Source organism: Leguminivora glycinivorella, chromosome Z, assembly GCF_023078275.1.
Source record: "Leguminivora glycinivorella isolate SPB_JAAS2020 chromosome Z, LegGlyc_1.1, whole genome shotgun sequence".
Classification (NCBI taxonomy): domain Eukaryota; kingdom Metazoa; phylum Arthropoda; class Insecta; order Lepidoptera; family Tortricidae; genus Leguminivora; species Leguminivora glycinivorella.
The window spans coordinates 17210527-17237899 of record NC_062998.1 but is presented as its reverse complement, the minus strand read 5'-3'; the positions used below and the strand labels follow the sequence as shown (position 1 = coordinate 17237899).

At 44.7% G+C, this 27373-nt stretch overlaps 2 protein-coding genes across 2 annotated transcripts in view; one reads left to right on the top strand and one right to left on the bottom strand.

The window, feature by feature from the left end:
• The window catches only part of LOC125240553 (filamin-C-like), a 94436-nt gene extending 72646 nt beyond the window's left edge, over positions 1–21790 (top strand). Inside the window, 29 exon segments of the mRNA XM_048148483.1 lie at positions 19–198; positions 389–463; positions 1008–1167; positions 1999–2147; positions 2510–2582; positions 2780–2947; positions 3647–3816; positions 3916–4008; positions 4442–4586; positions 4927–5012; positions 5474–5666; positions 6917–7138; positions 7622–7785; positions 8075–8225; positions 9529–9777; positions 10029–10249; positions 10881–11088; positions 11617–11745; positions 12548–12712; positions 14884–15041; positions 15752–15934; positions 17062–17206; positions 17331–17546; positions 17732–17905; positions 18128–18303; positions 19295–19456; positions 19736–19817; positions 19820–19914; positions 20744–21790. Of these exon segments, the coding sequence (XP_048004440.1) occupies positions 19–198; positions 389–463; positions 1008–1167; positions 1999–2147; positions 2510–2582; positions 2780–2947; positions 3647–3816; positions 3916–4008; positions 4442–4586; positions 4927–5012; positions 5474–5666; positions 6917–7138; positions 7622–7785; positions 8075–8225; positions 9529–9777; positions 10029–10249; positions 10881–11088; positions 11617–11745; positions 12548–12712; positions 14884–15041; positions 15752–15934; positions 17062–17206; positions 17331–17546; positions 17732–17905; positions 18128–18303; positions 19295–19456; positions 19736–19817; positions 19820–19914; positions 20744–20881 (4530 nt within the window). The 3' untranslated portion in view covers positions 20882–21790.
• A 398-nt stretch (positions 21791–22188) lies between these two features.
• LOC125241365 lies at positions 22189–25767 on the bottom strand. The gene is made up of 3 exons (XM_048149813.1): positions 25391–25767; positions 24402–24595; positions 22189–23206 (listed from the first exon to the last, which is right to left on the bottom strand). Exons 1-3 carry the CDS (start codon positions 25485–25487, stop codon positions 23177–23179), a joined length of 321 nt encoding a protein of 106 aa, XP_048005770.1. The 5' UTR covers positions 25488–25767; the 3' UTR covers positions 22189–23176.
• Positions 25768–27373: the final 1606 nt, after the last annotated feature.

The following is a 27373-nucleotide window of genomic DNA, read 5'->3' as shown; positions in this document are numbered from 1 at the left end:
AAATATTTTTGTTAACAGGGTACCCCATTCATCTGTAAAGCCTATGATGGCAAGTTAGTGAGTGTCAACGGAGGGTCATCAGCGCGTGTTGGAGTCCCCGTCCAGCTGGCTGTGGATGCTGCACAAGCCGGGGAGGGCAACCTGGAGATCACTGTAGCCGCCCGAGGATTGAACATACCAACTCAAGTACACCCGCAAGTATGTTTCTATATTCTCACCCTATTGTATTAACTTAATGACAAATTCCAATAATATTCAAATCATTTGTAATTTGATGTGTGACATTGTTTTGTTTATTTTTAAAACAAAACAAACTCAAATCTATTTTAGCACAATCTATGCCATGAAAGCTGTGTTGATTTGGAATCATATATTTTTTTTGTTTTAGGGCAATGCCAGATTTACAGTGTCATTTACTCCAACCGAGGCTTGTGACCATGTGGTTAACGTTTCATTTAATAAGGTATGTTTGTGTAAACATGGCAGTATTCCCAATTGTAATTTATTCACTTGTTAGTCTAAATGTAAGTTATGTCCCAATTCAATAGATATTGTCCTAAAACATGTTCAGAGTGAAGTAATAATACACTTGTGATGTAATTCTTGTTTATTTACGTTTCAATAAAACAATGGGCATGTAAGAAGAAATTCTAAAATAATGGATATCACCAATATAGTCATTCATCAGACATGCCACGAGCTGGTGGCATGTGTCTTTGGTTTCTATACGAAATTTGTGAAAGCATAAAACACAATTTTTAGGTTGTTCGTATTAACTTGATTAGCAATAAGTACTGCGCAACAGATTTTTTTTCTTTTAAACTCTTTTAGTCACTTTTGCTTTTTGCTCGCGTGCAAAACTTAGATAAAATATAGATATTATTCACACACAAAGATAAAACCGTGCTTACATTACAATTAAATCCTTGCTTTAAAATATCTGTATGTCAGATGTTATAAAGGCGTGTTTTGCAAAATAACCGGCATTGTGTGATCGATCGGCGCAGATGCGGGTGCCGGGCTGCCCGCTGATCGTGGAGGTGGCGGAGGGCAGCGGCGGCGGCGCGCGCGTCACGCTGCCCGGGCCCGCGCCGCTGCACCAACCCGCCGCGCTCACACTTCACCACCCCAGCGCCACGCTCGACCAGATAGAGGTCAATGTTGAGGGTTAGTACTACACTCCCCACAGTGCACACTAAACACCAGTAATCATGAGGTATTTGTGCCTATCTTTTCCGAAACCGTAACTGACCGCCAATGCTATGGCTAGTGTTTCTACTCTTTTTTGAGTAAACCTGTTTCTAAATCATGATTACTTATTTGAAACTAACATCTTGTTACTAGCGCGCAAAATATTACGCATGTTCTATTTTGCTGCCGTTTCACGAAATCACCCTATGTAATTAATTTAAATAGTAGAAAGTAAATTAGAGGTGGTTAGAATGTGTGGCTTATAATTAGAATTGGTTTGTCAGATATCTGGTGTCACACTATTAGTATTTCGTTATCTTTTTGCAGGCCAGTTTAAATATAAATGAAAAATAAATAAGTCGAATTGAAATTTGGATCATCTTCTGACGAAAATAAGGAAAATATCGCTCTGAGGGGAAAGAATCTGAAATTTAAGATGCTTTGCAGTACTAACAACCTAAGTCCAACCACCTCTTAACTCCACATATGTGTTTATTATTATCACTAATTGATTAACCCGCTTCATAATTCGATTAACACATTATATTTAAAGTATACGTTAAGATTACATATAATATAAGTAGCCAAAGTTAAAAGTTTGGTCGTAGTAACCATAAACCATATATGAAGTATAGATTTAAATCGAGCATCATTAAATAACCTGATGCCGTTATAAATACATTGTAACAATCATTGTCGAAAAAGCTCATCCGCTTCGCCCTAACTCTTAACACGGTAGGAGGGTAGATCAGAGAGGGGTAGAGGGAGTTAGGGCGAGGCGTTGAGCTGAGCGGTGCGGGGGCGCAGGTCCGAACGGCGCGTCGGTGCCGGCGGCGGTGGCGGCGGCGGGCGCCGGCGTGTTCCGCGCCGAGTTCGTGCCGCGCGCCGTCGGCGAGCACCGCCTCAACGTGCTCGTCGACTCCACGCCCATCCCGGCCAGCCCATTCCACTTAAAGGTAAGTCGGGATCAAACGTTCCATTCTGTCACTTCCATAAGAACGAGACGAGATGTCGTTGCTGTGAAAGAGTCAGCCACTACTTTTTGACATTTAAAAATTAATCCAATGATACAACAATTGGGATATTTTAAATAAGTAACTACCTACGCGTATTATTCTGCATCGGTGCTATTTTTGAATTGTAGGTAAACAATACCACATAAACAATGCTTTTTACTGTTCAAGTACATCTTACTGGAATTTATATATCATAATATTTTCATTCCCTACTATATTCATCCGTACCATGTTTGAAATCGTTTTACAATTGTTTCGTTATCTCTATTCTCGTATCCATTGTTTGTGATTTGCCTTCGCAGGTGTACGACGTAACGGCTATAAGAGTAAAAGACGTCGCGCATGGTACCGTCGGAAAGCCAGTCACATTTTTAGGTAAGTTGATTCTTGTGTAAGTGGTAGGTCAGAATTAATCATATTTTTACCGTAAGGGCTACAAAACTGTAACGATAGCGATACTTGTATTTATGAAAACAAACGCTTATGAGTTTTTAAGAGTCCAAACCAGCGATATTGGCCCAAAGGTAAATCGCCAATAGATGTTTATACCTACTTACTGTGATAATTTGCAGTGGAGACCATGGCAGCGGGCCCAGGCAACCTAGAGGTGACGGTGAATGGCGGTCGCGTGCCCACGGCGGCCGCCGCGCAGGGCGCGCACACTTACGCCATCAGCTTTACCCCGCGCGACCCACGCCCGCACACCGTCGAGCTGCGCTTCAATGGTGACCACGTCCCAGGTTAGTCAGTACTTGCAGCTTTGAAACTGCGGGTTTTGTCTCACGTCAGTGGCCCGTTTCTCGAAAGGTACAAGCCTTGTATTACAAGTGTGTTTCCATCACAACCCATACGATTTGACAGTTCGCGCACTTGTAATACAATACCTTTCGAGAAACGGGCCCCAGGAGATGACACTGAACGGGTGTCGTATTCCGTCAAAAATCCCTATACTTAAATAAAATATTTTATGCAATGCACGAAATAAAACACCAAATAATTAGAAGAAAAATATGAACAGTTAGTTTTACACATAAGTAATTTCTATTTAATAAGTCAAAGAGAAAGACGTCACTCCTCATGATTTCATATTAATTCCTTATTAGCAAATCGTTTTGACAGTTGCAGATTTGTCTAGTAGGAAACTAGCCTATTTAAGCCATCAAACCGTGTCCCATGTTCATATTCGAGGAAAGAGTATCCGGAAGTCACCTTAACATACAAGTAAAACCAGTAATTTTATGACTTTTGGCTTTTGACGAGAGGTGGGACAGTGACCTGATCAGACATTGGTGCTCACTTCATTTAGGATTATGTACTAATTAAAAAGTTATTTAAGATGTCTTGTTATTGTTACTAACAAACTATGGACACATGTTAGTCTGAAATAAACGCATTTTTTTAATTCGTCAAGGTAATGAGTCTGATTGTCTTGTCAACAGGCAGCCCGTTCGTATGCCACGTGTCGGCGCCGGCACGCGTGATCGGCGCGGGCTCGAGCGAGTCGCCCGACAAGGTGTCGGTGGGCGACGCGTACACGTTCAGCGTGGACTCGCCGGCCTCGCCGCAGGTGGATGTGCTGGGGCCCGCGCGCCGTCCCGTACCCGTCCAGGTTAGTACTCGACCACGAGCCCATGAGAGCCGTACTGTCTTTGCTATCTAATAATAAAAAGGACATTCAATTGACTTACCTATACTTTTGGTGTTTTAGGTGTCTGCTGAAGAAACTGTTGGTGAAAACGAGCCTAGCAAAAGATACACCATCTCGTTTGTCCCCGTTGATGTTGGCGACCACAGTATCGAGGTGAGATTTTGACCTTTATTTCTCTCTCCTTCCTTTTTCCTTTTTATACTTTTTCACCTTACTCAAATTTTGGAAAAAAAAGATCTTTTCAGTAGGTAGTATTACTTTTAGTTACTGGTAAGATTAGCTAGAAGAGATCCCTTAAAGGGATAAGCTCGCCTTTGTAGTACATAACCATTATAATCATTCACTGTACTTGTAATTTGTTCTGTGCAATAAAGTGTTTACTACTACTACTACTTACTTTTACTATATCATATTAGTGCATAACTGTAGTAGTAATGCGGATAGTTGATTATCGTCACTACTGTGAAGAGAAAAATGTAGTATGTATGGAAGATGCGAGATACGAGATACGAGATTTTTTTCAAAGTTGTGACGATATCCTTCATGTGATGACCCTGACCCTGACGCAGTTGTATGGTTCTCACAGGTCCGAGCGGGCACCATGGGCGGGCACGTGGAGGGCAGCCCTTCCTGGTGAAGGCGTACTACAGCGTCGCGAGTCGCCGTCACTGACATCGCGCCGGGCGTCGTCGGCCGCCCCGTCTCCTTCACCATCAACGCTTCTCACGCCGGTATGCAGTCACATTACATTACCGTCATATCTCGTCGGTCTGGACGCGGATATGGATGTCCTAAGTCCGAGCCGGTGCCATGGACGGGCAGTCCAGGCCCTTCCTGGTGAATGCGTACAGTCACCCGTTACTGACACCGCGCCGGGCTACCTTGGGACTGTAGAAGCAGGATAGATTTCGTGTTTTGCTGACACTGTTGTTAAATGTTTTTTTTTGTTTCATGGTTTTTATCAGTGTCAACAGTCGGAATTTGCTTCTAAACTTCTCAATTGGTAAAAATAACTATGGATAATTTTGTTTTAATATACTTATACCTATGTTGATTATGTTTTATTTCTAGGAGCTGGCAATTTGGAAATAATCGTAGCCGTCAATGGCAGGAACGTTCCAAATTTTGTTCAAAGCGAAGGGAATGCCAGGTTCAAGGTGAGATACTCGTATTATTTATGATTATTCTACAGTATTCTCTGTTCGTTGCAATCGGTTGATGTGTTATTTACAACTATTATAGTGACATCCTGTTATACAATTGTCATCATATCCGCGAAAAAATTCCAATTCGGGGGAAATAGCACGATTATTTGCTGAGTAACGGTATATCCATTGTGTTGAGTGCAAATAAATCATTACAATATCATTGACTTGTATATTAGTTCGTAAAGACACTAAACACGGACCTTAGGCGCATCAAGAATGGGGTCAGCACACCGATGTCACGCATGAATGCGACCCAACGGTGTCGTCCAATGCAACTTATGCAAACTCATCAACCAATCGCGTTGTGGCATTCCAACGAGGCACACCCACATCTACAGAGAATGTGTTTGGACGGAATCATATGAATAATTCTAGCTATACTCTTGAAATGTTTGCACCTTGTGGTTCAGGTGAACTTCAAGCCGTCAGAAGCGGCGCCGCACACGCTGTCGGTCCGGTTCAACGGTCACGCCGTGCCCGGGTCGCCGTTCACGTGCCCGGTGTCCGCGCCGGCCGCCGCCGCCGACGCGCGCGCATCCGGCCCCGGCCTCGCCTCCACGCCGCGGGGCGAACCCGCCGAGATACACCTCACCGGCTTCCACAGTGAGTATATGAAGCCATTGTTGTGCTATTTGCCACTGTCTTTACACGGCGGGTGAACTTACGTGTGATTTTAGTTAAGTTGCGGACTGTTACAATCATATAGCGCAATGTGATGAAAGTCGCACGCGATTTTCTCCCGCCTAAATGGGCTCTAAAGCAAAACAATGTGTTGACGAATTTCAGAATTCTTTGGCGTGATATTAGCTAGTACACTTGTTACTTGAATCAGTTATTGCAAATAATGGCAAGTAGTTTAACATTCTGCATTTCTATGCTTAATGTTTAGAAATATTAGTTACTTTAATGTTATACTTCATGTTATATTGGTTGATTGATGTGTTGTTGTTGCTAAATCCTTTATAGCATTTACTTCAAAATAATTAAGACTCATCACATCTTTCATTCCTAATATACTGATATGATCATATCACTTTTGTTTATTAATCTCTATTTGTACATTATTACATTATGTTATACGCATTTGCGAGTGAAACTTTATGGATGCTCAAGTACCTACTTTTAAGTGGCCTGCTTTATTATATCCAATTATCCATGTTAACTGTCTAAGCGAACTATAAAATGCTAACGATTTTAATTCTTACTTTATAATTTGCATATAGCGGATGTTAGTTTCGAACGTTTTTATTCGTTCAGTGAACTGCTTTGCGTGCTCCTGTTGCCTTCAAGGCAAGGTGTAAATGGGTCAGACGGCTAAATGGTGGGTGGATGATGTACCTATGGGTATCGATAGATGGATGTATGGTTGGGCATGGGATGTATGAATACCTAGATGTGGACTAATGGTTGGATAGGTGAGACCGGAGGAAGGAATTCAGTAATGAGGGGCAAGGCAAACAGTATAACGCAGCATTTCATCTTAACCCAAGATATTTATAATTTTATTGTGCCCAGTGTTGTTGCAAAAGCGAAATAATTAACCATAAGTCCACGCGAAATCAATGTAAGTGACGGCCAAATTAAGCCGGTACTGTCTGTATGTTATTCAATGAAAAGTTTCTGTCACCCACACGCATCTTAAGCCACTGTAATGTCTGTAAACAGCAAACCGCTGTACACGCGATGCATGGAATCGTAAAACTAATAGATCCCTCCAAAATTCAGCGTTGCATAATGATACCTTAATTCGACTTTCTTGCTTCTTTTGTTTCCTCATTCACAACAGTAAACTTTTACTCTATCAAAGCAAGCAATGAAGTACCGAATAATGCATGAGACGAGCTTGCTTGTAGCCGGCGAGCCGACGGTGTACGTGTCGGGGCCGGGCGGCAGCGTGGTCCGCGCGCGGCTGTCGGCGCTCGGCGACGGGCGGTACGCGGCCGCCTACACGCCCGAGGCCGTGGGCCGGCACAGCGTGCAGGTGTCGTGCGCGGGACGCCACGTGCCCGGCTCGCCTTTCACGTGCAACGTGTACGACGTGAGACGCGTACGAGTCACCGGATTAGGGCCAGGAGGTTAGTTTTTTAGTCGTATTTTAGTCGTTTACACGCCCTAACCTGAATTTTAAGGGTAGTGTAGAAATATAGGCCCGAGGCCGCGGGACTGCACAGCGTGCAGGTGTCGTGCGCGCGATGACATGTGCCCAACTAGCCTTTTACGTGCAACGTGTACTATGTTTGACGCGTGATTGTCGCTGGATTAGGCCCAGGAGGTTAGTAGCCTAGTATTTAGATTGCTGATGAGTGGCTTATACGCTAGATAGATATAGGCCGACATGCCCGAGACCGTGGGACGGCACAGCTGCAGATGCCGTGCGCGGGATGACACGTGCCAAGGTCGGCGTTCACATGCAACGTGGACTATGTTCGACGCGTGCATGTCACTGGTTTAGGGCCAGGAAGTTAGTTGTCTAGTATTTTAGAATGGCTTATAAACCCGAAGCTGAATAATAGCGGAAAGGCTAATTAAATAAAAACAAAAAGGAATCTACATTACAGAACTAGAAGGCACCCTCGAAGGACTCAGCTTAGAAGAAGGGGCAGAAGAGGAGCGCGGAGTAGAAGTCGGCAAGGCGGTCACATTCAGCGTGGACGCGGCCGGCGCGGGCGAGGGCACCCTGGAGCTCGTTGTGTCCACTCCGTCCACGACAGTCAAGGCTGAGGTCAGTTACATATCTGGAAAAATAAACTGATGATTCGAAAATACAACAACCAAACTGCATATGCTGTTTTTAAGCGATCTTACAAAGGAATCTGATGCGGCAAAAATATTTCGTTTTCTGTACAAAATTCAGAGTTGAACTTGAAAGAGTATGGTTTGCGAAATTTTAGACACATACTTTTAGAAATAAATATTTTGGTGAAACATGAAACTGGCGTCGTCATTTTCCGTAACAAGTTTCACGCGGCGCGTTCGTTTGTTCCTTTCTAATACTATTTTATTTCATTCAGGTGGTGGCAGTGGCGCGTGGTCTATACGACGTGACATTCGTGCCGGTGTCCAGAGAGCCGCACCGCGTGTCGGTGACATTCAACGAGCAGCCGGTTCCCGGCAGCCCGTTCGTGTGTCGCGTTAGCGAGCCGCACACATACGTGCAGATCGGTACGTACCTCTCGCCTTAGGCCTGATTTAGACGGCGTGCGAGCTCGCATGCGATTTTAGTTACATTGCGGGCTGTTGAGGTTACATACAATTTTGCACAGCCATCAAATACCGCAATGTAATAAAACTCGTATGCGAGTTCTCGTACCGTCTAAATGGGCCCTTACCCTTAGCACATCTCGGACACTGGCGATCAAATATATGAAAGAGGCGCGTTCCTAGCACACATTCTAAGCTCGTGTAGGTGAACGCGTACCATGCTTGTATGAGTGACATATGACAGGTCGACTGTTCGCGTTTTTGACAGGCGGTAACTGTGAGGTAACCAAGAGGAGGTGGGTGGCGCTTTCAGCGGGGAGCGGAAGTGGCCATACTGTACGATAGTACTCTTTATTATACTGTGCCCTTAGGGCCGGTTGCACCAAACCGTCTGGCACCGTTAAACCGTTCGTTAAATTTCATTGTATAAGAAGTTCCATAGAAATCTGCTGAGTGGCGATGATGTGTCTGTCAAATGTGGTTGATGCAACGCCCTTAGTAACTCAGGTAGTGGCAGTGGCGCGTGGTCTATACGACGAGACATTCGTGCCGGTGTCCAGAGAGCCTCACTGCTTGTCTGTCACATTCAACGAGCAGCTGGTACCGGGAAGCCCGCTAGCGCCGTACACCTTCGTGTAAATATTGTACGTCCTACTTTAGGAGGACTGAACTGTTTCCGTTTGCAAAATGTTGCGCTAATGGTAAACTTTTAATTAACTGATCAAGAGATTTGATATTTATAAGTAGTATAAGATTTTCCCCGTGTGGTGACGGGTTAAGAATTTCACCACCCCCTTTCTTCCCGTGGGTGTCGTAAAAAGTGACTGTGGATAATTGGGATATGGGTTAAATTGTGGCGTAGACGAGAGGCTGGCAACCTGTCACTGCAATGTCACAGTTTCGTTTTCAACCCCTTATTTGCCAAGAGTGGCACTGAAACTTGAGTAATGTTCATGTGCTCTGCCTACCCCTTCATGGGATACAGGCGTGATTGTATGTATGTATAAGATTCTATTCACGAATTATTTAGTACTAGCGACCCGCCCCGGCTTCGCACGGGTACTATACCTACATGTAAACCTTCCTCTACAATCACTCAACCGCATCAAAATTCGTTGCGTAGTTTTAAAGATTTAAGTATACATAGGGACATAAGGGACAGAAAAAGTGACTTTGTTTTATACTATGTAGTGATTTACTTACTTGGTACTTTATCAAATGAAAATTGGATAACTAAATATCTCATACAAGCATTAATTTTCAGGTGGCATCGCGACAGTGGAAGTAGACGAGAATCTCTCAGACGTCGAAGTGGTGTCGCCGACGGGCGCGCGCGTGGCCGAGGCGCAAATCGAAGATGCCGGCCTCGTCACCTTCCCCGCCAACCGGGTGGGGAGGTACTTGGTGCGGAGCTCGAGAGGACCAGTGGCAGAGGTTGAGGCGCTAGATGCTAACGCTGTTAAGGTGCTGTCTATTGGGGACGCTGTTGCTCACAAGCCTGCCATACTCACAGGTAAACCAAATGATATGTTAAAAATGAATACAATATAAAGATGTTAAACTCCACTGACCGGGTGGGAAGAATGAAGAGCGAGGGACTCGGTACATTTCAAGGTTCTGTCTATTGAGGACTACAGACGATTCAAAATGACGGCGTCATGGGAAAATATCAAATCGACAGCAGACCTAGTCAGTATCTTAAATATTAAGTTGCGACGAAGCTCTATCCTCTAAAACAAAACTAACTCAAGTCAATCATTCTAGTGAGCACAACGAATGCGGGCGCGGGCCGTTTGTCGGGTCGCGTGACGTGCGGCGGGCAAACGGTGCCGCACTCGATGCGGCGGCGCGGCGGCGGCCGGCAGGAGCTGGTGTGGCACCCGGCGCGCGCCGCGCCGCACCGCCTGTCGCTGCTGTGGAGCGGCGCGCCCGTCTCGCGAGAGCCGCTTGTCATCGACGTGCTGCCGGCCAGCCATGGACAAGAGGTACCGATTTCATACAAGTTGATATAACATGCCACATACAACAAACATACCAAATACCACCGTACGCAAATATGTCATCCCAACATTTAGCGAAGATTCCTGTGTATCGAATATTCCTTTGCTGATGTGTGAGATATTTAAGGCACTGGTCCCACCGCGAGCTAGTAAACTATGAGCTATCGGCTATAAAAACGAACAGAAGATAATCACTCCCGCGTAAATAAAAGAGACACGGCGATGTTTATAGTTACTCGCCCAGCGGTGAGCTTATCTTTTGTTCGTTCGTTTTTATAGCCGATAGCTCATAGCTTACTAGCTCACGGTGGGACCAGTGCCTAAGCCGTCTACAACACCAATCACTGGCAAACACCAAACTGAACATGCAAACTCCTCTCGTTTGCGTTGTATGTATTTTATTTGCTACATAAGTCACTTTAACGTTAACTGTGGAAAGATTCTACAGTGGCCTAGAACTCAAGTTAAACTGAAAATGAAATACTACGACACGGGAGTGAACCCTATTAAATTGGCCATATTCGATTATTATGAAAATGTAGCCCGCGTAACTAGTAATTTTATTTCCCACATGCACACAATTTAGGTTTACACAGAGTACTTTCTGTTTATACAGGTATCAGCGTCCGGGCTTGGCCTATACCAGGCACAGGTCGGTCGTGTGGCGTCCTTCAGCATAGACACACTGGGGCGCCCAGCGCGTGAGTTCGACGTGGTCGTGTCTGGCCCGGGCTCCCGAGCCCTGCCCGTCCGGTGCTACCAGACTAAGTCGGGACTACTGCAAGCAGAGTACACTATTACCGAAGTCGGCCAGAGCACGATAGGTAACGATGATCCTAGGCTGAAGTGGATACTGTCTTTCAGTATAGACACACTGAGGCGACTGGTTAGGTGATAGCATTAGATCAGATTATACCAAAATGTGCCCTGAAAGAAAATGTTACATAATGACAAGCACTGTAGTATAGCGAAGAGTCTTAGATTTAAATCCAATAGCAATTGTTAGATTTTGACGATCGGTCTGGCCTAGCGCGTAGTGACCCTGCCTGCTACGTCGCGGTCCCTGGTTCGAATCCCGGTAAGGACATTTATTGGTGTGATGAGTACAGATATTTGTTGCTGAGTCACGGATGTTTTCTACGTATATACGTATTTGTATATTATATATATCTTTGTTTGAGCACCTGGAACACAAGCAATCGTGGGGCTCAGTCAAGCTGTGTAAGAATGTCCTATAATATTTATTAATTTATTTAGATGAGCACAAATTGTTCCGCAGGCGTAGATATCATCTGTGTAATGTCCTATAATGTTTATTTATAAACATAATGACCATTTTGTAACATTCGCAGAGGTCCTCCACCTGTCGAAGCCCGTCACCGGCAGTCCGTACACGTGCGAGTCGTTCGACCCCAACAAGGTCATCATGTCCGGCTTACCCACCGGGAACATCATCACACAGACGCCAGTCAACTTCACAGGTGGGTAAAATTGTAGTGAAACTATTGACACGATTATGTATTACGACCTAAGTACATACATTGCTGTACTTTATCCTCAAGCCAATCTCATCCTTTGTTTTTTATGCTATAATGGATTGGTTATCCTTACTTATATTATGAATGGGAAAGTGTGTGTGTCTGTTTGTTTATTCGTCTTTCACAGCAAAACGGAGCGACGAATCGACGGGATTTTTTAAGTGGAGATAGTTGAAGGCATGGAGAGTGACATAGGCTACCTTTTCTTTCTTTGTAACTTCCCTAAAAAGGGGGGTGGGAATTTGTATGGAGCATTTCGCAATTTTATAATTTAACGCGAGCGATATGCTATAATGGAAAACGACTAACTGAATTTATAATTTGCTAAATACAAAGTACAAAAAAAAATCAGCAAATAGGCCACAGGGGTCACTTTTACACATTGCAAAATTGTTATTAAAGTTGACGTCACGCTGCATATAGGATGATTCAAGGAGGTATTAATTATTTCACGTATGAATAGCTTACTTTTGAAGTCATTTGTACATGATTAAATTTATTAATGAATAATGATTAATTATTACAATAAAACTATTTGAATCATCCTATATGCAGTGTGACGTCAAATTGATGTCATCGGCATGAAAGTTACGAGCCCTGGTTATTATGGTATTCAAAAATAAAAAGTTGTTCGCTTTCTACAAAATGTCATTACATAGGTCATTCATTCACCCATATATCTTCTAAGTTAACCATACCATCATAGTCAAATGTACCTAAATAACTGAACTTTTGGACCTCGCAGTGGACACAAAGGAAGCAGGCGTAGGCGAGCTGGAAGTTGTATGCGAAGCCATGGGAGAGAAGCGAGTCCGCATCCCCGTGGACATCCGCGAGGACGGGCGCACGTACCGCGTGCGGCTGCGGGCCACCGTGCCCGCGCACTACCGCATCTACGTCAACTATGGAGGTGGGTTATAGTGTGTGTGAGCCATGGGAGAGAAGCGAGTCCGCATCCCCGTGGACATCCGCGAGGACGGGCGCACGTACCGCGTGCGGCTGCGGGCCACCGTGCCCGCGCACTACCGCATCTACGTCAACTATGGAGGTGGGTTATATGAAGCGTATAGTGTGTGTGTGAGCCATGGGAGAGAAGCGAGTCCGCATCCCCGTGGACATCCGCGAGGACGGGCGCACGTACCGCGTGCGGCTGCGGGCCACCGTGCCCGCGCACTACCGCATCTACGTCAACTATGGAGGTGGGTTATAGTGTGTGTGAGCCATGGGAGAGAAGCGAGTCCGCATCCCCGTGGACATCCGCGAGGACGGGCGCACGTACCGCGTGCGGCTGCGGGCCACCGTGCCCGCGCACTACCGCATCTACGTCAACTATGGAGGTGGGTTATATGAAGCGTATAGTGTGTGTGTGAGCCATGGGAGAGAAGCGAGTCCGCATCCCCGTGGACATCCGCGAGGACGGGCGCACGTACCGCGTGCGGCTGCGGGCCACCGTGCCCGCGCACTACCGCATCTACGTCAACTATGGAGGTGGGTTATAGTGTGTGTGAGCCATGGGAGAGAAGCGAGTCCGCATCCCCGTGGACATCCGCGAGGACGGGCGCACGTACCGCGTGCGGCTGCGGGCCACCGTGCCCGCGCACTACCGCATCTACGTCAACTATGGAGGTGGGTTATAGTGTGTGTGAGCCATGGGAGAGAAGCGAGTCCGCATCCCCGTGGACATCCGCGAGGACGGGCGCACGTACCGCGTGCGGCTGCGGGCCACCGTGCCCGCGCACTACCGCATCTACGTCAACTATGGAGGTGGGTTATATGAAGCGTATAGTGTGTGTGTGAGCCATGGGAGAGAAGCGAGTCCGCATCCCCGTGGACATCCGCGAGGACGGGCGCACGTACCGCGTGCGGCTGCGGGCCACCGTGCCCGCGCACTACCGCATCTACGTCAACTATGGAGGTGGGTTATATGAAGCGTATAGTGTGTGTGTGAGCCATGGGAGAGAAGCGAGTCCGCATCCCCGTGGACATCCGCGAGGACGGGCGCACGTACCGCGTGCGGCTGCGGGCCACCGTGCCCGCGCACTACCGCATCTACGTCAACTATGGAGGTGGGTTATATGAAGCGTATAGTGTGTGTGTGAGCCATGGGAGAGAAGCGAGTCCGCATCCCCGTGGACATCCGCGAGGACGGGCGCACGTACCGCGTGCGGCTGCGGGCCACCGTGCCCGCGCACTACCGCATCTACGTCAACTATGGAGGTGGGTTATATGAAGCGTATAGTGTGTGTGTGAGCCATGGGAGAGAAGCGAGTCCGCATCCCCGTGGACATCCGCGAGGACGGGCGCACGTACCGCGTGCGGCTGCGGGCCACCGTGCCCGCGCACTACCGCATCTACGTCAACTATGGAGGTGGGTTATATGAAGCGTATAGTGTGTGTGTGAGCCATGGGAGAGAAGCGAGTCCGCATCCCCGTGGACATCCGCGAGGACGGGCGCACGTACCGCGTGCGGCTGCGGGCCACCGTGCCCGCGCACTACCGCATCTACGTCAACTATGGAGGTGGGTTATAGTGTGTGTGAGCCATGGGAGAGAAGCGAGTCCGCATCCCCATGGACATCCGCGAGGACGGGCGCGCGTACCGCGTGCGGCTGCGGGCCACCGTGCCCGCGCACTACCGCATCTACGTCAACTATGGAGGTGGGTTATAGTGTGTGTGAGCCATGGGAGAGAAGCGAGTCCGCATCCCCATGGACATCCGCGAGGACGGGCGCGCGTACCGCGTGCGGCTGCGGGCCACTGTGCCCGCGCACTACCGCATCTACGTCAACTATGGAGGTGAGTTAGAAGGTTGTTGACATGAAGCTGAGTGGAGACCTTTTCAGTTACGCTTTATACAATACTATTATTGAACGTGTTATTAGTTAAGTTTAAATTAGGCTTTTTGAATAAAGTTCTTCTATTCTATTCTATATTTACCAAAAATCAATCGAAATCCTTCATTTCAGTAATGAACCAGTCTTTACTCAAATTTCAAATGTCACGTTCATTTTTCCCTACCATACTCAACTTGTTTTTCTAAAGAATATTTTTCCTGAGTTTACTTAATTGTACACTTTCCTAGGTGCGCCTGTGGCCGGAAGCCCAGTGTCTCTGGGCGTGCTGAGCGGGCGCAGCAGCGGCGCGGCGCGCTGCGCGGGCACCGGGCTCGCGCACGCGCACGTCGGCAAGGAGGCCGCCTTCACCATCCACTGCGCGGACCACGCCGCTCCCACCGTGCAGGTCAATATTTTTTTTTTTATATACCACTGTGTTTACATAGGTGCCTAGTGTCGCTGAGTGTGTTGAGACGCGGCGGTGCACAATAGGCGAGACGACTAAAAAAACTAATGAGTCCGTCAGTTAGATTATCAAAGAATTTTGAAGACATTTTTTTTCTTTTTTCTCATAAACGAAAAATGACGACGCACTGTGCGTTGAAGTTTCGCGCTACGTCACGCCTTGGTACAATTTTTACTTAGAAGTGATGTCTCAAGCCCCCACTCCGGAACATTGATGCTCTATAGCTTTGTATTTTTTTTAGATTAGAAAAAGTGAAAAATACGTGTTTAGTATTTTTGGACGATCTAACTGACGGACTAAACAGAATGCCATTTTTTTATGTAGTCATCATCCATATGAATGTTCCAAGTTATTCGTATAAAAGACGTCGACGAGATTGTGAACGACATTTTGCTTGGGAAGATCAAATGTAGTTCATTATTGCTATTTGTACCTATTATGGTAACACATTTTACTATAAACGACCCGATATCTTTTTTGAACAGCCGAGTCCACACAGAGCGAAGCACGTCGCGAGGCAATATTCTCACGCGGCCAACGTTCAGTGTTGTTCATTTGCCGCTCGAGCACATTGCCGCGCGCCGTGTGTACCCAGCTATAAAGTAAATAGCTAAGAAACGATGGATTTAACCTGTTTAATGTGTACACAGGTTGAGAAGCTAACCGAAGGCAAGGACGAGGACGCGGAGTCGTCGGGCCTGCTCGAGTGCCGCGTGGTGGCGGGCGCGCCGCGCGAGTGGCTCTGCGCGTACATCCCGCTCGTGGTCGGCCTGTACGAAGTGCGGATATTCACCGCCACCGGACCCTTGCCTGGGAGCCCCTTCTCTGTCAAAGTATGTTCACTATCATTATTTATTTTTAGAAGTTTCAGTTCCAGAAAGAAGGAAGAGCTTCTGGTCCATGAAGGCGCTAATGAAGGGCAACCTTCCACTGACACTAAAGCGCAAACTCGTCGACATGTGTATCCTGCCTATCCTAACCTACGGCGCCCAAACTTGGTCGTTAACGGAAGCCGAAAAGTCCCGACTCAAGATTTGCCAACCAGCAATGGAGCGCAGCATACTTGGAGTTCGTAGAACCGATCGAGTTAGAAACACTGAACTGCGCTCCAAAACAGGTATAATAGATGTGGGTGCTAAGACAGCCAAACTTAAGTGGGATTGGGCAGGGCATGTATGCCGGATGCACCCGGAACGGTGGGCCAAAGTGACGACTGAGTGGTTACCGCAAATTAGCCGGGGCAGAGGACGACCAAAGAAGAGATGGCGGGACGACCTCGACGTATTTTGCAGAGACTGGCAAGAGCGGGCATCAAACCGTGAGGACTGGAGAAAGGAAGGGGAGGCCTTTGCCCAGCAGTGGGACACCATATAGGCTATTAAAAAAAAAAAGAAAGAAGTTTCAGTTTGAGAAATTTAGACGTACATATCAGCAACTGCCCTGATAAGCCGAAAATGGCTATCTTAAACGAAAATCCATAGCAGACTTATACTTAAGTATCTATAACTGACAGTTCCATTTTCAAAATCATTTGGTTTTGAGATAGCGCCACTCAGCTTAGCAGGGCAGTATATATGTACCACCTGTGTGTCCTCTGTCGCAGTTATTATCTTATTTCCTTGTATTGAAATCGCAGTCCCATTGCGGGTGAATAAATGTAACAACCATGATAATTTTTGTTAGCGGATAATTCTAATACTATTCGAATCAGGAGGGTTACAAAGAGGGTTGGCGTTTCACGTTTACGTTAGCAACTATGTGAACTCGATAACATTTATCTATCGCACTGCGACGTTGAATGTTGAGGGTAAGCTGCAGTTCAAGATAAGGTCACTTGTAAAACGGTTTTTATTTCGATTTTTCATTGCACGATTAATTTCTCATCCTTGTCACATAGTTGAGTCAAAACTTCTCTCAGGTCCAATAAAGCAGCTATGTTTAACTTGCGGACTGATTACAGGTTATCGACACATCGGCAATCGTGCCCGTGGGCGGCTGGAGTGCGGACAGCTCGGGCCGCGTGCGCGCGCCGTCCAAGCTCGTGCTCGACACCAGCAACGCGGGCCCCGGCACGCTGGAGTGCTTGCTGGCTGGCCGGCACCAACGTAAGTAGCAAATATACAGAAAAATTCTAAAGGCCAGTTATTATTATTTATTTAAAGTCTAGGCTCCTTATATTGATAACCAGCAGAAAAAAGCCACATGGTTTTCATCAATTACACATTTCAGGTGTGGAAACCGTATCGGGCCGTGCGGTAGTGACTCTGACGGCGGCCGAAGGCGTGAGCGGCGAGCAAGAGCTAGAGCTGACGTACAATGGCGCGCTGGTGGGCGGAGCGCCGCGGCGAGCGCTTGTGGCTTCAGGGAACACGGCGGACCGCGTCACGCTCGCGGGCCGAGGGCTGGCGCACGCTGCCCCGCATACACCCGCGGTCTTCACTGTTGGTGAGCATCCTAACCAATAACCTCGATTTTTTTTCGCAGTAAGAATATATCACACTATCCTGACTTGTCCTCTTAGTCGCTTGCCTTAAAGTCGCTTTCACATTTTATTCGTATATCTCATAATTACGGTAAGCAACAAAATGGAACCTTTGACTAAACTTGGGCATAAATTATTCTGTGTTCAGATGGGAGCGCGGCCGGTCCAGGCGCCCCCGAGGCGTCTCTGGCGTCGGCTGAAGGCGAGAACGTGCCAGTAGCTCTAGTGGCTGCCGGGCCGGGGCTCTGGCGCGCCAGCTACACGCCGCGCCGCGTCGGCGACCACCAGCTGAGGGTCACGTGGGCGGGACGCCTCGTCAAAGGTAAGCCAGAAGAGCACGGGCAAAATACCATCCTAAAAGCGTACAATGTGTAAAAGCGATGTAGTTTTTAGACACGCGAAACTTTTTGTTTATAGACAAACAAAACTATTTTATTTACAATCCTAATTGTGTAATCTAGAATCAAATCGTAATTACCTACAGCTTACATTTATACATAACAAGCCTTATATAGTGTAACGTGTAAAAGTGTATTCTACTCAGGTTGTCCATTAACGGTGAATGTGACGGCGGGCTCTGAAAACGGCGACGCGTCCCGTGTGGTGTGCTCCGGAGCCGGACTGGCGGGAGGCGTAGTGGGTCGTGAGATCCGTTCCTGGATCGACACGCGGCGCGCGGGCCCCGGAGAGTTGACTGCGCATTGCACGGGCCCCAACAAGGTGAGTAATAGCTGTAGTAATCGTGTACTCTGAGCGCGTAGAAAAGGTGTGTACGGTGAATGAAGATGCGTCCCTTGTGGTCTGACACGAGCGGCATATTTTTATAAGTCAAAAAGCATCACACAAGCCTCTCTTAAGGTCAGTGGCGTGCCTAGGGTTTCAAAGTGAGGCAAGCCGAAAGGTACGTTTTGGCAATATCTAACTACTTAATCTTCAATTTTCGAACTCACAGCCCTACAAAATGTTCTATTACGCGCCGCACTTTTCTGAGAAATACACAAGCCGGGCGTTGGTTTTCGCGCGGAAATAATGTCTCGTTTTTGGGCAAAAGTTAACTACTTTACCTTGCCTTCGTCGAGTAATATGTGTACCACGCATTTGTCACCGTCACAAGGAACAAATTCATCCATTGTCAATTGGATTTTTAAACGAATTAAACACTTAATAACAAGAAAACGAAGAAGAGCACATTCACTTAACGCAAATAAAACTTTCGACTAAATAATAATACACTTGAAGTTGTCAATCAAACGCGCGCTCAATCTTGTTCCTCACTTCATACCAAAAGCCCGGCTTAAATCGTGGAACAAATGTTCTATATATACCTACAAATAGTTATATAAGTTGCTAGGCAGAATGTAGGCTAAAAGCTAGGAAAAAAAGGATGCAAGAGCAAGCCCCATTGCAAGCCAACGAGTGCGAGCGAGCAAGATATAGCTGAACGTAGTGAACGTGCTCTTCCGCGCTGCACTAGCGCCACGGCAAAACATGGCAACATGCTGTGGTCCGTACCGTATGGTCGGTCGGCCGTGAGCTTCACTTATGGAGAACTTAATAATATCTAATATTAGCGCGCGATTTTAAAAATGTTAGGGCAAGCCCGGCTTTTGGGCTTATATGGCTGTACCGCCACTGCTTAAGGTCGCAACACCTTTGTTCCGATATAGGAAAGACGTAGACGTAACATTGTTCATACTGTGTTCTCGTTCAGGTGGCGTACTGCGAGTTGTACGAGCACGGCGACGGCACGTTCACGCTGAACGTGAAGCCGGCAGAAGCGGGCCGACACGTGCTGAGCGTGCAGTTCGCCGGCGACCACGTGCCCGGCTCGCCCTTCGTGCTCAAAGTCGCTGGAGCGCCCGACCCCTCCAAGGTGCGTTCAGAAACTAAACTAATGCAAATATCACTGTATGCTCATGCTTAACTCATAAGACCCTCTGATGATCAGTCCGTCGGACGGCGACGGCCTATCAGTAGAAATAGAAAGTGACAGAGCCGATGAACTGACGGGACAGGCCGTTGCCTGTCTGGCGGACTGACCATCCATAACTAAGGTCATGGGGCCTAGTCTGTCCCTATAATTTACCTACAGAATATACATACAGAGACAATAAGACTCTTGTGTACTAAACAATTTTTTTTGTATCGTTAGGTCCGCGTATATGGGCCGGGTGTAGAGCCGGGCGTGCTGGCGACGTTCCAGTCGCGGTTCCTGTGCGACACGCGCGGCGCGGGCGCGGTCAGCTGACCGTACGCGTGCGTGGGCCCAAGGGCGCCTTCCGCGTCGAGATGCAGCGAGAAAGTCAGAAGGACCGCACCATTCTGTGCAAGGTTAGTGTCCCCGTTTGATAGGGCCTGTTGTGCTGGCGACGTTTCAGTTGCGATTCCTGTGCGAAACGCGCGGCGCTAGCGCAGGTCAGCTCACCGTGGACGTGCGCGGTCCCAAGATCGCATTTTTGCGTCGAGTTACAGCGCGAGAGACAGAAGTGAAGAACCGCACCGTACTCCGCAAGTGTTAGTGTGTGATCTCTTACACGACTTGTGCTGCCAAAGTTTGTCGAGGATCCCGTGTATAACCCTTGTGTTTGGTTTTTTGGGAAACACCAAGCGTGTGAAGCTACTATTATGTGTTAGATCTCATGGAATTAAATTTCATCCAATGGCTGTTGTACTCATATTATTAGTGACAATCAGTGCTACGCCTTTTTGCACCTTGCCAATAATTATGTACAATTAGCGACAGTTTGAGACTAGTGTTCTTTCCTCTAGGCTCTCAAAAATACGAATGCTATTACGTAATTACCGTGACTGTTTTGATGTTCTACGTGAAGACCTAATTGAGTATTTTAATTTACTTTTAATTTTGTTGGACATTTTTGATCTTCTTATATTATTAACTAGTGCCTAGTGTGTAACCAAAATATAATAGTCAATAATAGTAGCATCCGATCATCAGTTTCATAGTAAGCGGTAGGGTGTTAGGTAAGCATTTCATTAGATCTATAGATCCCTTAACTGGCGAGTAATTGTTCTAATTAAATAGAAAACACTCCGAAGAAAAATTCGCCAGTTGATACCTACTTTTAATTCATTGTTTACTGCTAGTCGGATACCCGTTGAAAGTAGACTAGACCATGCTAATGTTTATTTTTGTATTCAGTTCTCTCCCACGGAGCCCGGCGACTACCGCGTGGAGGTGCGGTGGGCGGGCCGCCACGTGCCCGGCTCACCCTTCCCAGTCATGATCTTCGACACGCAGGAGGAGCTCCGTCGCTACATACAGGCCAACAGCGCTTGACACCGCATCACCACACAACAAGAATGGCCCATTTAGACGCTGTGGGAAATCACAATCATTTGATCGGCCGCCGCCTGAATTGGATTAAACGTCAACAGTCACATGCGAGTTTGCACGCCGTCTAAACGAGCCTTAACTCAACCCATACGATTACGTAGCCTAAGCGTTCATATTATTTTAATATATACATAATATATAACGAATGAATTTTATTAATTTTGCGATAGATAAATATATCGCGGTGAATGGCAGCTAGCATTAGTTAACGTTTAGTCTCATTCGTTTTCTAGCTTTCGTTGTGTCAGGTTTTAGAGGATGCGACTGAAACTTATATCGAGACTACATTTTGCTAGTCGTCCGGCTAGTATCACCAGCGTTATTGTAGTCAAAAGACAAAATACTTACAATGATATTAATGAGTACTTTATATCCGTCCAATTTTATTATTCCGATTAGTATTTAGAAGCCATAAAAAGACATTTATATTTCGATTTTATACATTTTATCCATGATATGGTCCCCCGTAGATACTTGAATTTGTTTTTATATATGTAATTGTACTTAATGGCAACTGAGCCGTAAAAAGGTTTTATGAAGCGATCAAACATATTTTTTTAATTAATTGACAATAATGAATGCATTGAACACCTTTATCTGCGGCGGGCCATAGTTTTTAAACAATAACACTTAATAGTTATAAAAAAATAAAAGATTGCATAATAGATTTGTTTATTGTTAATATTTAATTTATTAATGGTAGGTAGTAATAATACAAACATTTAACTTTATGTAACTAACGAAAGTATTTGTTTATTGTTATAGCCGGGCGCGCGTTGTACGCTTCGTGCGGCCGGCTAGTCTACTGATCAGTTCAGTTACTAATTTGTTAATAAATGAAACTTAATTACATTTTTGTGTTTGCTATTTAATCATCCTTCAACTTCTTTTTAATGTTCGCTAAAAATAGAGGGCATACATCTTCGGTTGTGCTTAAAAAAGAACTGCCTATCAAAAAAAGCAAAAATATGGCTAAAAATTCGGTTAGGAGCCTTATCATACGCAAGAGTATAAAATAAATCATCAAGACAAGCACTGTAGGTTGAAACACGTGTAGTATCCATGTACAAAGGGCTCAACCTTACTGTTGTCTTGGGTAACAAAATTAGCCATACGTTGCTAAGTACGAACTAGGTGAGAAATGGTTCATAATGGACGTAGTTACGCAGAAACGTTCCATTCCACATGAAAGACCTTGTATAAAAAACAAAAGTCTTCATTTCAATTTCAGATGGATTGGAACGTTTCTGCGTAACTACGTCCAATTACGGAAAATATACACATAACATAGTAACATACTGGTCCAAGTAGGTTACTTTGAAGGAGAGATTTTGCATATCTATAGCATGTATACATTTCTTATTGCGAAGATGTTATATTTCTTCGCTATAAGAAATGCACCATTTCGTTAATGAACTAGTACCACGAATTAAGTGTTATATTCATCTCTTGATATCCATTAGTATTTATTTTGTTTAACTTGAGGACTTTCACACAGGCGAAGCGTTAAAAATAATGCAATATTGAACTCTATCATTTGTTAGATCAATATTACGTATTAGTTTCCTTTGCATTAATATGATAACCATTTGATTACCTAAACGATTAGCTGTGAACGAACCGAAGACACACGAAGTGTTATCTACATTTCACGATAGAAAGTTCACTTAAATTAACCCTTTGACTGCGTAGTGATGCGCGCTTACAGCTCAATATTAATCTTTATGCATTTTGACATACCACGATGATGATTTGATGAATCACACACAATATATAGTCCTACGTTCAAACGGGTAATACAGACAGGTACAGTGGGCCAAGGAAGTGGTCTACCAGTTTTGACAAAAGTTTCTGTGAGCTCTAACGATCGCTAAGGTTAACTTGACACATGGCATGACGTAAATATCAAATATAGACAGAGCAATTGTCACTGACATAATATTATTGCAAGCAGAAATCGCCCTTCTTGTCTCATGGCGTTCAAACGAACTTCAACCGTAGGGTGGTAAACCACATTTTTGGTCGACTGTACATCTCTGGCAACATAAGGCGGTGGCGTCAGTCACCATCGCGTGTCTATGACACAGTGTATCATTGCACCAATGGCGGGCTACCCTTCTGGCTGCAACCGGAACACGACGCTCCGTCGGTCCGGGAGCGGTGCGCGCGCGCCCACCTGTGCGCGCAACGCGTCCAGGCTCTGCCACAGCTGGTGCATCTGCCCGTATATGATCAACTCTAGCCGCTGGATCGCGCTGTGTAGCTCTCCTGTGCAAAACATATATTTTGTTAAGCGTTGTACGTAACCGAGCTTAGGGGCATTTACAAAAGTTGGGACACAAAATTGGTGAAAGTTGTTAACAAAAATTAACTCGATGTCAGTTTTGTGACGATAAGCATGAAATTTCACGTTCAATTACGTAAGCACACAACTATAAGCAGTAATCTACATTTAGAATATGAAAAAAGTTGGTTTTTAGACAAATTTAATTCTTAATTGTCGTCACTTAAAACTGACATCGAGTTAATTTTTGTTAACAACTGTCACTAATTTTGGGTCCTAATTTCCGAAAATGCCCTTAGATGTGATAAATCATTACATTCACAACTAGTACAGTCACCGGCATAAATAAGTGAAGATTTCTTTCTATACCTTGTCACATTAACGTCTTGTTTGAAATGTGATACGAAATTGTCAAACGACTAAAAGCGACAAAGTACAGAAATCACTTGTGTCGCTTAACTTCAAACTCTGGTAAATCCATTGTGCTTTAAGGTTGATGCGTAAAAATATTATCTTATCTGAAAATGAAATCAACCTTATATTTAGCAGAATGGATTTATCCGAGTATGAAGTTATGCGACACACTTATTTATGCCGGTGACTGTACTTACGCTACGTACATTTCATTTATACTTTATCAATTCCATAAATTAGGTAAAAAATTCAAAATCACCTGAAACTAAGTTGGTGTACCGTGGATTGATGAACAAAGTTATAATTGTTATAAATACTTGTACAAAACATTGCCTCTCTCATAACTATCGGGAAATGCTATCGCGTAACCATATATTGGGTACGCAGCCGAATGGCACAAACGCTGACGAAACGAAACGCTCGTAGATATCTATCTCTATCGCTCTTGCGTATAAGCGCGACAGAGCCAGACTATCTTTCGCGGTGTTTCGTTTTCGTTTCGCGTCGCAGAAATGCCATTCGGCTACGGCACCTGAGCGCCTTGAAGTAATGACTCCATGCATCCTCCTAGTCATAGTAGCGATGGCAGTGGCGTTCACCCAGCAGCCCAGCACATTGCGCACGGTCCGCTCCCTTAGTATGTACAGTGAGCTGTACAAGTGCATGGCGAATTTATCAATGAATTTTGCAGCTCATTGTACATTACATACATTCCGCACCTCCACGAACTTTTGTACCTAATAGTAAACAATGATAGCGCCTTACTTGAAGTAACAACTCCATGCAGCCTCTAGTAATAGTAGCGTTGGCGGTGGCGTTCACCTCCAGAGTCTTCACGGAGCACATGGCGCGCGCCTCCTCGCGGGGCCCGGTCCCGTGGAACGTCCCGTTCCGCACCTCCACGAACGGTTTCGGCGTCTCGTGCCCATTACTCACTGTGTACCGCGGCCCACGCGCCGCTGAGAATAATAAGCAAGTAATAAAAAATTCAACATGGGCATTTCATTACTTAAGTAAAGGAACGGTTCGGACGTGATATGCGGCGAGTTACATAAGCCAAAGGATGATCTTTGATCAATACGCTGGCTAGCTGTATTGGGTCAGAACGCGTAGACAAGATGGCCAATCGTTCACATTACGCAGCGTATCGTAGTTGACTAAACGATTGGCCTGTTGTCAACGCATCCAAACCAGAGTGTAGATGTACATATGTATGTAGATATTTGTTGTAGGTAATTATTCTTTATTACGAAAATGCAGCGAGAGCTAGTCCATTTTACACACTCAATAATAAAATTAGGTAAGTAATACAGCTTTTTAAAGTTCCGTACCTACTTAATCAAAATTGTAAATCGGAACACTTTCATTTTCAACATGTTTGTATGTCCGTAGGTATGTCATAGCCTTTTTTCTTAAAGACAACTTTAAATATAATTAGTAGGTAATTAAGGTATTACTTATTTAAAAAAAATCATAAACCTAGTTTTTAATTTTTAATCTACCTAAATGAGTTTTGCATACCTAAATAAACTGTCGTTTAAGCCCATCTATGAGTAGGTATAAATCTATACTTCTATTGGAGGTTAAAAACGAATGAGTTATATTTTTCTACGGTAAATTACTTTTTGAAACTTCCAATGTAACAAATTATAAGCATTAAGCTTGAAATAAATGAAAAGGTGTTCCTGAAGCACATAATAGGCTACGGTACATAATAAAAACACAAACGATGAGACAAACTAAAATATACTTACAATGTGGGTAAACTGGAGCTGTGTCGAGATGACTCGTCAAAATGAAAATAATTGCACAAGAATTTAGTATAGCCCGCCACATGGTAGTTAAATTCATTAAAAATATTTACATGACCTTAAACAATGTTTTTTACCTAAATAATCCTCTAATTTTCCATATTACTTAGGTACAAACACCGTTAGGTACAAATTCCGATAAGTTGTTATTGATTTATTTTATCACTAGTTTATCTATCTTCACTATTCAATTATAAGATCTAAGGTAATTAATACATTTGTGGGAAGATTAGATAAAGGCGAGATCGTATCGTACTGCTCGAGTCGCAAGCGGTCTGTATAGTGTGTATGGTAAAGGTTACAGCGGGACACGCACTGGATGAATTGAGATCGATGGAGAGACTAAAATACAAGTAGCACGTTGAGCACACGATACACTGCCTAATGTTGTGCAAAATGGTTGCCTAACCCCCCAAATGTAGGCACGTGAAGAACAAGTACGGCCTGCTAATTATGACCAAACATTGATCGATGTACATTCATCCGTTCGCACAATCTCTGGCCAAACTTAAGCAAGAATAGGCAGAAATAACTTCAACTGAAAATTCATGAAAAGTCTAGAACATTTTGAAATGAACATCTAATGATTTTCTGAAATATGCAAGGTCTTTAAGACGATACAGGAGGGGTCAATTCTCCATACAAACGCTCTCGACTATTTCCTCCCTGGTTTTTGAAGATAGAGCATGATTTTTACAACATATGTATATTATTATCATTTTTATCTGTGTCGGACCGTTTAAATTTTTTTGATACAATTTCTATTTTTAAAGACGCTAGGGCCAATTAAAAATTTCCAAAAACGGCCTTTTTCATTATGGCGCAAAAAAAGGTGTGATACTTAAGATTGGTAACAATTAGCCAAAAAAACTAAACGGTCCAACACAGATTATTTCACTGTTTTTCATATTCTCAAATTTCGTTCCGATTGATTTAGTTTTGAAGGAGGAAATAGTCAAGAGCGGAACTTCGGTTTTGAAGATTTTCCAGCAATATCTTTTAACTGAGTTGTTCTTAATGGACAATTTTTTTATTAGGGTACCCCCTACATGCAAAGTGGGGGCTGATATTTTTTTCGATAAATCTAGTTAATAACACTAGTATATTTAACTAAAATTCCCAAATTGAAAGGGGGGCTCCTTTCTATTTTAGCATTTTCGCTCCTGTAGCGTCTTAAGTTAATTTAGGGTACAGTTAAGTTCAAATACGAAATGTAATGCTGATTAATTAATAATGCTACGCTACGACTGAAGAGAAGTGTTAGAATAGTTATTTGTTATACAAGGGGGCAAAGTTGTATTTTAACGCCGAGTGTGGAATTGAAAAACGAGCAAGTGAAAGGATTCTATAGTTGAACCACGAGCGAAGCGAGTGGTTCGAGAATAGAATCCTGAACTTGCGAGTTTTTTAACACACGAGAAGTAAAATACATTTGCACCCGAGTGTAACACAAAACTTTTCCCCTCACTATAGCGAGGAAACTACAACGCAAAAGATGCGTTTATCACCGCTTCCAGTAGTTCCAGGTTAAATCCACAGGTGGTAAATCATCTTTAACTAAAATTGATAAAATTAGGTGAATCTAGTAATAAAGATTCACCTACTTTAACGCAATTTTATAGTGAGGGGAAGCAGTTAATTTCAGACTTTCTATTTTTGTTTTTCATTCACACTCGGCGTTAAAATACAACTTTGCCCCCTTGTATAACAAATCAACTATTCACCTACTTTACCCTTTATTCTCAGTGGGATAAAATGCGTTTTTACCCGTTGCCATTAAAGGACAAAACACGTGTTTCCGAGCTAGTGAGGGGAAAATATATACCTACCTACAGGGCTTGCTTCCCTCTTGTGTTGGATGGTCATATAGCTCCACTCATTTGTCGAAACAACAGCACATTTCTGTTTTGATAAATGTCCCTATTT

What these genes read in the sequence shown, in the direction of transcription:
- LOC125241365 (XM_048149813.1), bottom strand. Translation starts at nt 25,487, where the DNA reads ATGAATTTAACTACCATGTGGCGGGCTATACTAAATTCTTGTGCAATT. An exon ending in AGCTCCAGTTTACCCACATT is followed by an intron (nt 24,596 to 25,390) that starts GTAAGTATATTT and finishes TATTATTCTCAG; the next exon opens with CGGCGCGTGGGCCGCGGTAC. An exon ending in GCATGGAGTTGTTACTTCAA is followed by an intron (nt 23,207 to 24,401) that starts GTAAGGCGCTAT and finishes TGTTTTGCACAG; the next exon opens with GAGAGCTACACAGCGCGATC.